This window comes from Plutella xylostella, chromosome 24 (genome assembly GCF_932276165.1).
Source record: "Plutella xylostella chromosome 24, ilPluXylo3.1, whole genome shotgun sequence".
Lineage (NCBI taxonomy): Eukaryota > Metazoa > Arthropoda > Insecta > Lepidoptera > Plutellidae > Plutella > Plutella xylostella.
In genome coordinates, this window is record NC_064004.1 from 2,290,238 (window position 1) to 2,307,170 (window position 16,933).

Here is a 16,933-nt window from a genome sequence, read left to right on the forward strand (position 1 = left end):
AAGTAACAAGAAATAAGAGCATAAAATTAAAAGAAATTCAGACAATGTACAAAGGATAATTGCCAAAAAGCAATTTTTTCCAGCCAACCCTTGATAGTAGGTTGGGAGAACATGTCATTAATCATCATTATTTCGTCTAAAATCGCTGCAGGCGAAATTCTTCTTGGTATATACTGCTTAAGATTTAAAGTGACATGTCACCTGTAATCAAAGAAAAATAAAGATTATATACTTTTCATTATGACCCATCCCGTCCCCACTGCTGGGGCACGGGATGAGGTGAAAATATTAATAAAATTACATGTGAGTATACGGGTAAAATTATTCGTCATATTTGGCAACACTAACCTGTAGCCGCTGCAACTCGTTCTTCCAATTTTTCAAACGGAATTAAAGGCGCCTGAATACGTTATTTTTCCTGCATAAAAGCCAATATATCTAGTATTACTTTTCTTGCATCACTTTTTAGCGCTTTTGGCATTATTTTCACGCCGAAAATCACAAAACAAATTAAATAACGTAGCGTCAGCCTCTTCGCAGAAATTGACAACTGTAACATCACTATCTTTAGTTTTACCGCGAAATTAAATCGCGCGCCAAAAATGTTAGCGTCCCACGCCCGCCTCGCCGTTTCTCGCGCAGTTTCTCTGCGCATACCGCGTCCCGCGCGCTCACTCTTCACCCCCGCGCACACCCGCTCGCGCCACCGGCCAGCGGAGCCCGCGCAGGCAGTCGGCGCAAAACCATATTCCCGGCTGGATCACGCTCGCTTGCATCCCCTTCGCGAATTATTAGTTATACGCAAAAGACTACCTCAACTGCTATTTACGTGTCTGTAGAACCTAAAATATACAGTGAACCTTGTGTATTCCCTGAGTTTGATTCCTATCTACCACTCCCACGATAGGACCATCTCATACAACTCAAATAACGCACAGAATATGAAATGACGTTTGACAATGACGTCTCGTTAGTTCACGTTAGTTGCACATTTTGACCACCGGAACAGATAAGATTGTGGCACTATACGTCACTTTCACATTTCGTTAACCTCACAGAATAACATATTGTGATCTGAGTGTGTTCTGAGGGTTTGAAAGTTGGTACAACCCCAGACAACGCCATCTATTTCTCCAAAAAGGAACTTTTTTTTTTTTTAACAAACGCCTCATTAACGTCACTTAAATCAGCTGTCAATGCGAGTAAATGGGAAAGTTTGAATTCGATCGATAATAAATAATAATAATGTCCATAAAATAGTGCAAATTCTTATCATATTGACGGATTTATGCCTTCAAGTTACCAAATAAAACATTACTACCTTGTGTTATTTTATCTGACTTGTGTTTGCGCTGAAACTATGACGGTGTAGGCGTAAATAAATATTTTTTCGCATGACCGACTTTATTCACCGGAAATGTATGTTTTGGCCTCGGAATTATCTGAAATCTATTGAACATGGACCTCAGTCCTGATGAAGATAACTTCCAGGGTCGTCTGCTTCACCAGGTAAGTGCAGTTTTCCTTTACAAATGCGGTTAAAGTAGTTGCGACTTCAGCGATTTTTTATTGGATTACCTCCCTTGCTATCATTTAATTTAATGTTTTCGCAGTAAACTATGAAGCTTTGTAAACACTAAACCACCTCAAGTAATTGTATATAATCTTTTAAAATCAATAAACATATGCTTACTTTGATTCTGCTGCCATAACAAAATGATTTTCAAAGTAAGTAGTCTCCTAAGCTATACAGCACTTTCTAAAGTTTTGGTTCCACTATGGAGAATAATATGTCCTATGTGGTTACACAACTCAAATACAGTAGATTGTTTGCAGTAAGTAAGTATAATGTGTAATTAAAAAAGATATATATGTTACTGTAAAAGCCCGAACAACGGTAAATCCTAAGATTTACGAGTAAAACCTAAGATTTACCAACTCTTAATGGTAAAAGCCCGAAAGATTTTGGGATTCGCACTTTTACCACTATTCACTTGGTAAATCTTAGGATTTACATTAAGGGACGGTAAATGTTGAAAAAGCCAGGTTATAACTTATAACCTCCGTAGTCGAACAAAGCGTCCGTAGTCGAGCGGGCTTCAGTGATCGTAACTGATCACTGAGGTTTAGCAACAACCAGCATGGTCAGCCATTGGATGGGTGACCGATTTCAAGTGGTTATTTTCTGGGTGCTTTCGTGCTTCGGACGGCACGTTAAGCCGTGGGTCCCGGTTGCTGCTTCGGCAGCAGTCGTTAAGCCTAGTCAGAGGCCTTCAGGCGGCTTGAAAACGTCTGACAGTCGGGTTGCCCACTTACACTACAACTCGCTCAGCACAAGCTTGCTTGTGTTGGGGTCCACCAACCCGCACTAGGCCAGCGTGGTGGACTAGATCGAAACCCTTCCTTCATTGGAAGGAGACCCGTGCCCCAGCAGTGGGGACGTAATGAGTCGCGATGATGATGATAACTTATAACTAACCGAACTTAAGAAATATTTAATTTTATTATTGCAATCTACTTTACTCGACGTCCACAATAATAATACGTGAAAATTATTTTACTTCCGGTTTCCGTGTTTAAATTATTGTTCAGTGAATGAGTGAAAATAAAGTTATTTTCCAATAATCCAGCACTTTATTCCCAGCACTAGTAATAATTACACACACACGCACTCACGCCTTGTACTAATGTACTCCCTTGCGGGGTAGGCAGAGGTGCATTGCTGCACCCACTTTTCGTCAAATTCAAATTTCAAATTTTAAATTTTTTTCAAATTCAAATTCAAATGGTTTAATCGACGTAAAATTTTACAATTATTTGTCGATAGTCATCTACCACCAGAGTCAGAGTGTTATGTTAGTCCCAATGTAATAGGGGGCGGGCCTATTGCCATTTTACGGGCACATCCAAGACCTGAGAACAAATATCTGTGTTTAAACAAATATCTGCCCCAGCCGGGAATCGAACCCGGGACCATCGGCTCAGTAGTCAGGGTCACTAACCACTACGCTATTCGGTCGTCAGAGTAATAATTAATCTTTGTTTTATTCCCAAAACCAACTTTTACTAGGTGTCAGTGGGAAAACCTAGCATTTACCAAATTCTAATGGTAAAAGCCCGAAAAAAATGACCCATTTTCACAAATCCTTACATTTACCAACTCATGTTGGTAAATCCTAAGATTTACTGGTAAATCCTAGGATTTACCGTTATTCGGGCTTTTACAGTAACATATACATATAAATAAAAAAAAATTTAAAATGTTTTTTATTTTTCTAATAAGGCTTCAATGTGCGAAGTTTGCATCACCTATTTATAAAGGGTTTCTCATGAGAATTCAAATACTGTATATAAAAAGCACTTTAAAGCAATCACAGTTGAAGTAACTTTATAATGGCATGATAACACGGCAAAAGGAAATTTTAAATCAGTTTTGCAGCCTTTTCAATATAAAAAATCTTTCCTATTTGTATGTAGTAGATACAACTTTAGTATATTTTCTCAATAAGCATTCTATACTCTGTCTGGAAGAGATTACTTTTAGTAATAAGGCTACCGATTGTATTATTTTTTTTAATTTATGAAACTGTTTCTGTTTGTGGGCACTAAAGAGTATTTCTACAGGCCGCACTGTGGGACAATGTGGAACTTCTTCAAGAGCTCCTCGCTAACGGAGCGGACGTCAATGCACGGGATGCCTTGAACCGGACAGCTTTACATGCGGCTGCCCTGGCTGAGCGCAGCAGCTGCTTGAAGGCGCTGTGTGCGGCTGGCGCGGATATTGATGCTGTTAGCTCACCGGCTAATGGGGGGAAGGTAGGTTTTTATTATTTTACTGTAAAGATTTTTGATGTGGCTGTTAACAGTGCTTTCCTTTAACTAAAAGATTTTAGAGAGAGAATTTAAAATAAAATTACCTGATTGTTGCTATCTCGACTCCAGTTTTGTGCATCATCTCATTTTAATTTGCTACCTACCTTTTCCGGGCAAGCATCACATCCTTTAATGGGTTTGCTATGGGAATACCGGCATAACATATAGACTATAGCACTCCTCCATACGTAATGTAGTAGTATATAGAATTTACGAAATCAGTTTTGTGGATCGGAAACTTCAATTCAATAGAAACAAAAAAAACAAAACTTTCCTCTCCACAAAACACATAGACTAAAAACCAAAACCCATACCACCACATTTCACACTCACCCTTCCACAGACGGCGCTGCACATAGCGGCTGAGCGCGGCCACGTGGAGAACACCCGGGTGCTGCTGGCGCGCGGCGCGTGTCCGACTGACGGCGACGGCAGCGGGGACTCGGCGCTGGCGCTGGCGGAGCGGGGCGCGCACCGCAAGACCGCCGCGCTGCTCCGGGAGAGGAGAGGTATTTTGCTACTTTTGGTATTTTGCTACTTTTGGTATTTTGCTACTTTTAGAGTTTTGCTACTTTTGGTATTTTGCTACTTTTGGTATTTTGCTACGTTAAGAATTTTGCAAATTTAGGTATTTTGCGTTTTTTTTGTCTTTTGCAACATTTGGGATTTTGCGTCTTTCGGTATTTTGCGTCGTTTGGTCTTTCATCTTTTGGTATTTTGCGTCTATTGTTTTACTGCGTTTTGTGGTCATTTGGATCTTTCGGTATTTTGCATCGTTTGGTATTTTGCGTCGTTTGTTCAGCATCTTTTGGTATTTTGCGTCTTTGGGTCAACTGCGTCTGTTGAATTGCACTCGCGTAGTAGCTAACTAGTAGCGCGCGCGGCGGTCCCCGTTCCCGCGGAGAACACCCGGGTGCTGCTGGCGCGCGGCGCGTGTCCGACTGACGGCGACGGCAGCGGGGACTCGGCGCTGGCGCTGGCGGAGCGGGGCGCGCACCGCAGGACAGCCGCGCTGCTGAGGGAGAGGAAAGGTATTTTGATTTTTGGTATTTTGAATTTCGGTATTATGCTACTTTTGGTGTTTTAGGTCTTTCAGTATTTTGCAGTTTTGGTCTTTCGCGACTTTGGTGTTTTGCGACTTTTGGTCTTATGCAACTTGTGGTATTTTGCGACTACTGGTTTACTTCGTTTTTGGTATTTTGCGTTTTTTGGTATTTTGGGTCTTTTGGTATTTTGCGCCGTTTGGTCTTGCATCTGTTGGTATTTTGCGTCTTTTAGTCAACTGCGTCTGTAGAATGAAACTCACTAGTAGCGCGCGCGGCGGTCCCCGGTCCCGCGGAGAACACCCGGGTGCTGCTGGCGCGTGGCGCGAGTCCGACTGACGGCGACGGCAGCGGGGACTCGGCGCTGGCGCTGGCGGAGCGGGGCGCGCGCCGCAGGACCGCCGCGCTGCTGAGGGAGAGGTGAGGTTGGTGTTTTGCGTCTTTTGGTATTTTGCATTTTTTGGTAATTTGTATTTTTTGGCATTTTGGGACTTTTAGTCAATTGCGTCTTTTGGTATCTTGCTACTTTTGGTATTTTACGTCTTTTGGTATTTTGCACTTTTGGTCTTTTGCGTCACTTGGTATTATGTGTATTTTGGTAATATGTGGATTTTGGTATTTTGCGATTGCGACCTATGATATTTAGGGTCTTGGTCAAACAAGTCTTTTGGTATTTTGCGTCTCTTGGTAAATTGCGTCTTTTGGTCATTTGCGTATTTTGGTCAAACGAGTCTTTTGGTATTTTGCCTCTGTTGGTCAACTGCGTCTGTTGAATTGCACTTGCGTAGTAGCTAACTAGTAGCGCGCGCGGCGGTCCCCGGTCCCGCGGAGAACACCCGGGTGCTGCTGGCGCGCGGCGCGTGTCCGACTGACGGCGACGGCAGCGGGGACTCGGCGCTGGCGCTGGCGGAGCGGGGCGCGCGCCGCAGCACCGCCGCGCTGCTGCGGGAGAGGAGAGGTTGGTGTTTTGACTCTTTTTCGGTAGTTTGCGTCTTTTCCTATTTTGGTGTCATCTGCGTTTTTGGGTATTATGCGCCTTTTTGCGGTATTTTGACTCATTTGATCAATGGCGTCTTTTACGATAATTTGTTATTTTGCGTCGTTTACTAATTTGCGTTTTTAGGTACCTATATTGGGTATTTTGGCTAATTATGGCTTGTATCAATATTATGGTAATCTACGTCTTTTGATCATCAGCGCCTTTTCAAATTCTGTCTACAGTAACTATCTTGGCCTGTGCGTGGTTTCTATAAAAACGGGGATAGTTGCTAGCATTGTTCGGACACGCAGTCACGCAAAACGCAGCGTAATGCGTGTCAGGGGGGGTCGAGTCTCTCTCCAAATCGACAAACAAACTGGATCATTGAGTTTGGTTTTAAAAAAAGATTTTTTTATAATCTAATCTTTATCTAAAAATTGACACTCAATTGGCACTTTTACTACGAGATAGAGCCGTTATATTAAGTGTGCGGATTGCATGAAAGCTCTCGTTAGTTCGTTTTTCGTCAGTATAGACATATATTATAGTACTTATAGTATATTATCTATAGTATAGATAGAGTAAAAAAGGTGACGAACAACGCTGAATTTTCGCATTACGAAGCCATAAGTTCACTGCTACAAAAATGCGCTTAGTTTTATAGATCCACTTTTCAACACAGACCTTGAGCTTAAAACCAACCTGTTGAAAATATAAATTATACTAATTATCTTGTCCGTTATGTAACAGAACAGTCGAAACAACCAGTTTTTTTGTTGATACAAGTAAAGTGGCTATTTGGTTCCTTAAAATTAATGATGATTGGCTATTATTAACACGTTATAACTTTTTTAAGCTGATGCATTAAGTTTTTGCTATAAGTTCAAATCCTTTGTTTATGTCCCCTCTACTTGTAGATACTTCTAGTCAGGTAGATACATATAAGTAATTATTATAATTTAATTAAGTACATAAACTGCTCGAAGTTAAAAAAAATACGGTGATCCCTCGGCCTTCCTCATCTAGCCACTACTCTAGGTACAACTCTATAAAGTTTGTTTTTTAAAATAGATTGTCTCGTCGTTCTATTGGCGGGACAATCGACTGTTGATGAACCGTTCAGAATCTTTCTGATGATGTATCTGGAAATAAATGTTTAATAATAATAATAATAATGCGGCAGGGAAGCTTGTGGCGAGCTGTTGGGCATTAGCGACCCCACCCACCCGATGCCGGGGAGAACCCCTGTTCCTCATCTCTGGCTTGCCTTTATTGGTTGCCTAGAGTGAACACTGACGAGGAACAGGATCTCCCACCTCTTGCTTGCCTTCATTGGCTGGCTTGAGTGGTGTACCGCTAGAGCAGATATGCTCGGAGAAAAAAAAAAAAAAAAAGTATATCCAGTAAGTGCTTGTAGGGGTCTTGACCGGCATCCGCGATTGCTCTGAGAGCCTTGGTATACCTCTCCATCCTCAGCACCTCATGCCATGTTGCCCCCTTGTTGCTACGTCACTTTTATATGCTAGCGACTGTTTTGGGGGCCCATTTAATGTGTGTGCGAGTCACCCCCTGCCTTTTTATCCGTGTGTGAAACGTATAGGTCAGGCAGGGGCCATAGTCCTTCCATAGTCCCAGTTACCCAGTCCATTTAGCACCCCACTCCATAACCCTGTATTAGTTTTCTCCATATCCTACAACAGTCCTTCACTCACCGGGGGTTTTCCTTGGGTTTACTCTATAGTTTACACAGGGAAAATCGTCGGTTAGTGTCTCATTTCATACAGATTAATGTTGTCAAAAGGACCTCTGCATGTTGGCTTCGGCCCCATGCACGCCTTCCAAATGTCCGGGACCCCATGGTCCCGAGATGGAAAAACAACAACATAATAATAATAATTTAATATCTGAGATTAAAAAACACACACTTTAGGTAGCCGCATTTATGTTTTTAACCGACTTCGAAAAAAGGAGGAGGTTCTCAATTCGTCTGTATGTTTTTTTTTTCATTGACTGAATGTACTGTACCTCATTAAAACTATCGAATTTATACCAACGGGAAATCTTTTTAAGGCTAAGCTCTTTTTTTCTTTTAAAGGGAACCAGTTCGGATGGTTTCCCACTGTGGTGCATTCTGTTCTTACCGGTTTTTTACATTGTATGTTCTTATTAACAAACGAGTTATATCCCTGCTGCATTTATCAGAAATAAGGTGATTCGTCAGAGAACTAAGGTTACAGCTCTTTAAATCTGCAATCTAAAAATGCAGTACCTAAACCATAATAGGTATAAAGATTGTAAGGAACCGATGACCGTTGCATTGGGCTATCTACGGGACTATGAACAGACAAACGTAGCGTGGGACGCCCTTTACCCTTTTGGCCCGACGCGACGACCCTTCATATTATAAAATACACAGGTAACCTAAAGTTTTGTTGTAGCCAAAAAATAAGCCAACCTTGGACTCTCCAACGTTTAAGTGTTTTAGTCCGTGACATTACCACAAACGACAGATTCGGTCCAACGAAGTATCACTTTAAAAACTGCACTAAAATCGGTTCATCCGGTACAGAGAAATTAAGCCGCGATACGCACGGGCACTAATAAATCCAAATCCATTCGAGCACATAATACATTCGTTACAAATGTGTCAAGTGCTTCAATTTAGTTGCCGGCTGACCGCCATTCGAGCTTGACGCGTGTATCGGTCTAAAAAATACATATATCGATATTTATTATCTTGTTTTATGAAATATGTTTGTTTAGTAAACATAGTTTTTATGTTTGTGTTGTGTGATTGATAAAAGAGATATCTTTGAAAAGGTTCAGTGTTGTTCAGGATTACCCAATATTGTGGTTTTGTGTGTTGTGAAATATGTGGAAATGAATATGCTGTGGTGTGAAAAGTGATGTTTTATATTAAAAAAATAGTGGTAGCTCTTACGTGCACTAAGGTACTCCCTAGCTGGGTAGGCAGAGGTGCATTGCAAAGCATCTTTTCGTTTAGTTAGTGCAAATGTTTCGGCACATTCTACTAGTCAAATAAATTTTCCGTAGGTAGATAACTACGGAACCTAACACAAAAGAAATTATATTTTTTATTTACTTAGTTTTTAAAGGTTTAGTTTCTACATCAAATGATAAAATCATCCCCTCATAATGATCACTTTTATTGCGTTGATTGTCGTTGAGCATAAGAGAGTGTATTCAATTTACTAAGCTGGACTTGCGAAACTTTATTGGACCTAGGTCAATTGACAACTTCTGGAAGTAGGTACACAGTCGCCACAAATATCGAAACTCACGACCCTTAGTGCAAACAGTTTGATCGTATGACTCATCATCAGCCAATAATCATCCACTGCTGGACATAGGCCTCTCCCAAGGAGCGCCACAACACTCGGTCCTCGGCCTTCCTCATCCAACCACTACCCGCCACCCGCCTAAGGTCGTCAGTCCAGCGGGCAGGAGGAATATTATCGTTAGTATGTATCGATAATATTATTTGATTCTTCTATTTGGCACGTATGACTCATAGGTGCCAAATAGAAGAATCAAATAATATTATCGATACATACTAACAATTGATTTACATATTTTTCATGACACCTCTATTACCCATCAGTGGATTTAAAAATTAAAGTCTGTCCGCTGGGGGTTTATACGTTGTCATACTTATCGTTGTCACACCTTGGGCAGTCGGCATCTGACAACTATCTCACTATATGACTCCAATTCTCACATCACGACGGTGACAAATCCTAGTCCAGCTCTAATGGTAGTCACTGTCAGTGCCAATTTCTCCATAGTCGCTTATCTAACCGACAGGGGTTGAGTTATAAATTAAACGTCATCTCCATATAAAATTCATGACAGATGTGTCAACAGTCAACCACTACTCCCTGGTTATGCTCTAACCGACTATGGAGAAATTGGCACTAAGCAGATTAACGAACACTTGTACATAATACATTCAGTTCTCGCTTTACTTTCGTGTACTCATTATTGTTACAAACAAAAAATGCTCAGTCTAGTTTAGAAATTCCTTCGCTGGTCACGCTACTCGTCAAATCCACCTATTAATGTAAGGCAAACGTGGCGTGGAGCGCCCTCTGGATTAGGCCCGGGTCTCCTATTTAGGCCGTAGGTCGCGTCCAGCGTCACGCCGTAGGCCGCGTCACGATGCTCACTATAGAAATGTACTGATGCGGTCTCCCTCACACGCCGACGTTGGCGCGTAGACGTAGTGAGCATCGTGACGCGGCCTACGGCGTGACGCTGGACGCGATCTACGGCGCGTAATAGGAGACCCGGGCCTCAGCTGGACCGACGGCTTTATACACTCACGAGTAATGAAAAAGTTCCATTGACATAGCATGAACAACAACAAACACTCACGCTTTGTACAAATGTACTCCCTTGCGGGGTAGGCAGAGGTGCATTGCTGCACCCACTTTTCGCCAGTGTTATGATAGTCTCAACGTAATAGGGGGCGGGCCTATTGCCATTTTACGGGCACATCCAAGACCCGAGAAAAAATATCTGTATTTTAAACAAATATCTGCCCCAGCCGGGAATCGAACCCGGGACCATCGGCTCAGTAGTCAGGTCACTAACCACTCCGCCATTCGGTCGTCGTACATAGTACGAAATAACTCCTAAACGGAAAAGGCTAGCTAAATGACGCCGTTTGCAATATTGAAGTACATTTAAAGCCTTACTTTGGAGATTTTTTTGTAGTAAATTGTAAACTTCTATCTCTAGTGTCAAATGGAAGGAACTGAAACCTATGATACAGGTTTAACCTAGTTTAGGTTTTCAGTGATCAATTATTGAACTTAGTAGTTACAAAACCAATGTATATTTGTACCTTAGTTGTAATATTTTCTTTCTTTTGCCAAATAAACGATTTTGATTGATTGATTGATTTAACAGCGCATCACAATATTACCAACTGAAAACGTAAATATGGTGTTTATTGTAATCGTTTAAAAACACAGATATTTGTTCTCGGGTCTTGGATGTGCCCGTAAAATGGCAATAGGCCCGCCCCCTATTACATTGGGACTAACATAACACTCTGGCGAAAAGTGGGTGCAGCAATGCACCTCTGCCTACCCCACAAGGGAGTACATTAGTACAAGGCGTGAGTGCGTGTGTTTTTTTTTTAGTAACCATTTGGTCTAGGCATTTTGTAAGTGGTACTTTTTCATTGCCCGTGAGTGCATTATGTACTTTAGCTAACGGTACCGCTCAAAGATAAAATCTAGGGAATTCACTTATCGCATACTTAGGCACTCAGGTAGCCTGTTCTAAACTGGTTTAGCGGAAACTTAGTTTATTTTGGTATAATTTATTCTGACGACCACGTAAAAATGTCGCCACACTTCTTGTTCTTGATAAAGTTGGAATTCCTAACTTCAAATTCAAATTCAAATGGTTTAATCGACGTAAAATTTTACAATTATTTGTCGATAGTCATCTACCACCATTTCACAAAGGCCCCGTCATTGAGAAGGAAAGAAATGGCGAAAGAAACTCCTCGAGCATCTTTTCAACTTTTTCCTTATAATCTATTACAATTTTTACTTATATCTAGTACCTACAATTTTACCTAAGTACCCATATCCATTTCATTTTTAGGGTTCCGTAGCCAAAATGGCAAAAACGGAACCCTTATAGTTTCGTCATGTCCGTCTGTCCGTCTGTCCGTCTGTCCGTCTGTCACAGCCGATTTACTCGGAAACTATAAGTACTACAGTGATGAAATTTGATGGGAATATGTGTTGTATGAACCGCTACAAAAATATGACACTAAATAGTAAAAAAAAGAATTGGGGGTGGGGCCCCCCATACATGTAACTGAGGGATGAAATTTTTTTTTTCGATGTACATACCCGTGTGGGGTATCAATGGAAAGGTCTTTTAAAATGATATAAAGTTTTCTAAAAAACATTTTTCTTAAAGTGAACGGTTTTTGAGATATCAGCTCTCAAATTCGTAAAAAGTATGTCCCCCCCCCTCTATTTTTATAACTACGGGGTATAAAATTCTAAAAAAAATAGAGGTGATGCATGCTAATTAACTCTTTCAACGATTTTTGGTTTGATCAAAGTATCTCTTATAGTTTTTGAGATAGGTGACATAATAAGTTTATTATATTTGCTGCTACGGAACCCTTTGTGCGCGAGCCCGACTCGCACTTGGCCGGTTTTTTCAATAGCCTTAGCTGAGGTGGACAAGACCACGCGTTTTTGTCGTTTAAATAATCATTTATACTATAGTAAGCTTTACTACATAATGTAGCTTTAACATAATTCTTAAATTTTTGCTCAGTAAGGTTTATTGCTTCATTTGATGATCACTCACTTGACGATTGGGTGGCGCAGTGGTTAGTGAGTCTCATTGCTGAAGGTCCCGGGTTCGATCCCCGGCTGGGGTAGATATTTGTTTAAAGACGAATAGTTGTTGTGGGGTCTTAGGTGTTCAATGTTTGTGACGTGTGACTAGGAATATGTGTTCTTTTAATCCCTACATTCATAAACAAATAGTTTATTTGTACCTACTAGGCTGGTCTATGTGGCTGGCTAGCTAAACAGGGTGTTTTTTTTATTTGTGACTTTCAGTTAGTCTAGTGTTCAACTGATTGATAACCTTTAATTAAGTACAAATCTATTAAATCTAGTGGCAAGATGATGGATGATAGATGCAAAATCTTATTTGTTTATTTCATATAGCCCAGTTAAACATACTTACTGTAAATATAGGGAAATTGCGATATAAATAAATAAATAAATACTTGAGTGGGAAAATCTCACACACGGCCATCCGACCCCAAGCTAGGCAGAACCTGTGTTATGGGTGTCGGACAGCTGATATATCTACACAAATACATAGATAGATACATACCTACTAAATACAAATATCAACACTCAAGACCCGAGTACAAAAATCTGTCTTTCAACAAACATCTGCCCCAGCCGGGAATCGAACCCGGGACCTTAGGCATAGCAGTAAGGGTCACTAACCACTACACCATTCGACTCGATATGTGTGAGTACTGTAAACGTGCCAAGTTTAGTTAACTGAACTATACAAAAAAAAAAACACGCACTCACGCCTTGTACTAATGTAGTCCCTTGCGGGGTAGGCAGAGGTGCATTGCTGCACCCACTTTTCGCCAGAGAGTTATGTTAGTCCCAATGTAATAGGGGGCGGGCCTATTGCCATTTTACGGGCACATCCAAGACCCGAGAACAAATATCTGTGTTTAAACAAATATCTGCCCCAGCCGGGAATCGAACCCGGGACCATCGACTCAGTAGTCAGGGTCACTAACCACTACGCCATTCGGTCGTCTGAACTGTACACCGGACAGAAAAGCCAGTCAAAACAAAACTCAGCGCCCATACATCACGATAACGGCAGTTTTTAACTCCGCTTAGATAATTTACTCTTATTTTCAGACTTATCTCGCTAATTTATTCCAGTGAAAGTATTTTTACTAACATCTTCATTATGTAACAAATGGGTATATTTAATGCTAAGGTATGTAATTAATGTAATTATGTTAGGTAGGTAATAAGGCAGTTTAATTTCATTGAGTGAGCATTGTGCACTCATCGTGGAATAATAGTAGCCTTATTATGCCAAGAATTCTGATTATTTATCTATCTTCAACTGACAGTTTCTATAACTCTATCTACCGATGACTGGTAGTTATTTACTTTCATAAGATTTTGACAGATTGTAACTTTTAATGTGTCAAAATCAAAATAGTATGAAAGTATAGTGCCACCATTGACAAAGGAATAAAGAGAGGACATGGCATATCCACGAAAAAATGCGCCTAAAATTGCGACCGGTCGCCATGTTGATTGACATCCAAACACAAGGTACTTCAGCTGTCAAACAATTTGTTTGTTTACATTTTTTAAGAAAAAAGCCGCTATTTTTATTGACACCAAAGTTTAGGTAGGCGCATTTTTTTCGTGGATATGCCATGTCCTCTCTTTATTCCTTTGTCAATGAGTGCCACAAACTTATCTGTTCCGGTGACAGCTCACATAAATGTCTAATATTTCGTACATAATTCTCTAAGATTTTATGTTTGCTCGTATTGTTAATTCGCTCTTGCGGTGTTAATAAACCCATCTAATCTTTTATAATATACAATTCATTGGTAAGTAATGAGATATGGATCAATTTAGTTCGCTCTCACCGGAACAGATAAGTTTGTGGCACTGTAACTAGCAGTCATCGGTAGATAGAGTTATAGAAACTGGCAGTTAAAGGAGCAGGGGGCCTCCACAGTTCTTTTCCAGACGTTCCTGACGCCCTTTGCGACTTCTAAGGACTGAAATCGCAATTTCAGAGTTGGTCCCGTATAGAAAGTTTCACAGTATGTCGGATACATGGCTAAATTCCTCCCTGCGGATAGTTATATTCAAATCAAACTAAGAGTAAATTGTCTAAAACTAAATGAATGAAAAAATCTTAGGAAGTACATTTAACTGTGTACTTGTTGTGTACCTAAAGTCGTTTGCCCCGACGGCTTCCCACGCCGGTGGTCTCCGCGAAGTAAGCACTAAAATAAGTAAATCTAAAGTAACAATGCGAGTCGGCGAGTGAGTCACACTTACATAACTATCTCACAATCAGTCAATGTCAGCGGCGGGTCACGGGTCAATCGATCCGGTTGAACGATCCACATCCGCGGGTTAAGTGAGCTGAATTAACTGGATCTGCGTCCTGATAGATACTGTAAGGCCTGGGTCTCCTATTTTATGCTATATGCGTCGTCCGACTTTGGCGTAAACGTTTCGATCAACGTCCTACGGCCTACCTACGGCGTCTACGCGCCAACGTCGAGACGAGGCGAGACCGCATCAGTACATTTCTATAGTGAGCATCGTGACGCGGCCTACGGCGTGACGCTGGACGCGACTTACGGCGTAAATAGGAGACCCAGGCCTAAGATATTCGTTAGCTCATCGATGGATGTCTGTGTCAAAATAAAAAAATATTATGTGAAATACACTCACTAGCAATATAAAGGTAAAAGTTAAAATTAGCCAATTAGCCCTAATAAAGTAATATATATTTTTTAACAAAATATAATAATTTGTATTTTTAGTTCGTAATATTTTTATGCGCTGTAAAATAATTAGGTATATAAGTTAATTGCAGACGGCGTCATTAAGCTAGTCTTTTCCGTTTATGAGTAATTTGGTACATCACTGGAACTTCATTTCATTGATCGCCAGTAGCCAGTAATACATATTTTGACTTAGCAGATTCAGATTCAGATTCATTTATTTGCTAGAAACATGGGTACAATAATTAGGTCTTACATTAATAAAATAGTGTCAGGCAAGTTTCACCGATTGTTCGGTATGCAAATTATAGTTAAGTATACTTAACATAATATTTTCATAAAATTAGATTAAACAGGCAGGCATACTCGTATAAATCAACAACAAAACATGCAGAAACATGCAACCATTAAAAAACATTTATAAGAAAGATTTGTGCAATTATAAAAATTATTATAAATATGTCAATCGTGCATTAACAATAGCAATTAATAAATAATAAAAATTATGATAATTTCAATTCAATTTTGGCATTAAAATTTAATACTAAGATATTATTTATGCATAAAGAATTCGTCTAATGTATAGAAAACTTTTTGAATAAGCCAGTTCTTAAGTTTGAACTTAAAGTGTTTTACAGGTACTTGTTTAATGTCCATTGGTATTTGGTTGAATACTTTGATTGCCATAATGTGGCAGTCTACCTATATGCCACCAAGAGCCAGCCAAAATTATAAGAATTCCTCGGTCTTTTTCATTCAGTCACTAATGGCTGGAGAGCGTCCCACGCTAAGTTTGCGTGTTCGTAGTTGTACCACCGTTCATCGGTTCATCGCCATAATAATAAGTTTATTCAGAAAAAGCTTAAATCTATTTACATGTGCATCTGTGCATCAGACATCAAGCATCAGCGTACCAGCTTAAAATCCTCGTACTCCTTAATTGATCAGAAACCTCCTTATTTATAACGAAATGCAACAGCTTATGCAAAAAGTGGTTCTATAAAAAAACTAGAGGTTCTATGTAAATACCTTAGATGTTTTAGTAAGCTTACATAACCCAAGAACAGGTCTAACATGTATAAAAGACGATGGTTTAGACTGATATGGTAATAATTATAATTAAAGAAGCTAGCTGGAGTTTTTGCATTAGAATGCGTGTAGATGCAACTTTGTATACTTAGATTAACAATATACAACAAGATGGTGTATCACATACAAAAACAAAGCAAAAAATTATCCGCATTTTGTTTAAGTACTTGTATTTTATTTATCATTTGTACCAATGAATTTTTTTGAAAATTTTTAAATATGTGGGGACATCTCACACACGGCCATCCGACCCCAAGCTAGGCAGAACCTGTGTTATGGGTGTCGGACAGCTGATATATCTACACAAATACATAGATAGATAGATACTAAATATAAATATCAACACCCAAGACCCGAGTACAAATATCTGTGTTTAAACAAATATCTGCCCCAGCCGGGAATCGAACCCGGGACCATCGGCTCAGTAGTCAGGGTCACTAACCACTACGCCATTCGGTCGTCAAAAATAAGAGCTCAGTGGTGAAGTGGGTTGTTATTTGTCGAGACGTTTCTTTTGCACTGACACTCCATCTCGTTCATATTAAAATATAGTTGGGTATTCATCATTATATTAATTAAAGTAGCTTGATAGAGTTTTTGCTTTAGAACGCGTATAGGTGCACCTTTGTATAGAACGCCAAAATATAGGTAGGTAGGTAGTCTAGGTAGTTAACAAGAAATGCAGGTACGACAGTGAAAAAAATATATACAGACTTATAATAAGTACATTTTTTTTTATTATTTTTTATTTTAACTCTTTATTGTACAAATATCACAAATAAAAGTAGGTACAAATGTTGGACTTAATGCTAAAAGTATTTTCTGCATAAAATATGTTAGGCGGGTTCATTGTGG

General features: G+C 40.0%; 1 protein-coding gene across 1 annotated transcript in view; it reads left to right on the forward strand.

Moving 5' to 3' along the window:
- Positions 1 to 1,193: 1,193 nt before the first annotated feature.
- The window catches only part of LOC105382082 (leucine-rich repeat serine/threonine-protein kinase 1), a 97,425-nt gene continuing 81,685 nt past the window's right edge, over positions 1,194 to 16,933 (forward strand). The window contains 3 exon segments of the mRNA XM_048629739.1: positions 1,194 to 1,509; positions 3,625 to 3,816; positions 4,217 to 4,382. Coding sequence (XP_048485696.1) covers positions 1,459 to 1,509; positions 3,625 to 3,816; positions 4,217 to 4,382 — 409 coding nt within the window. The 5' untranslated portion in view covers positions 1,194 to 1,458.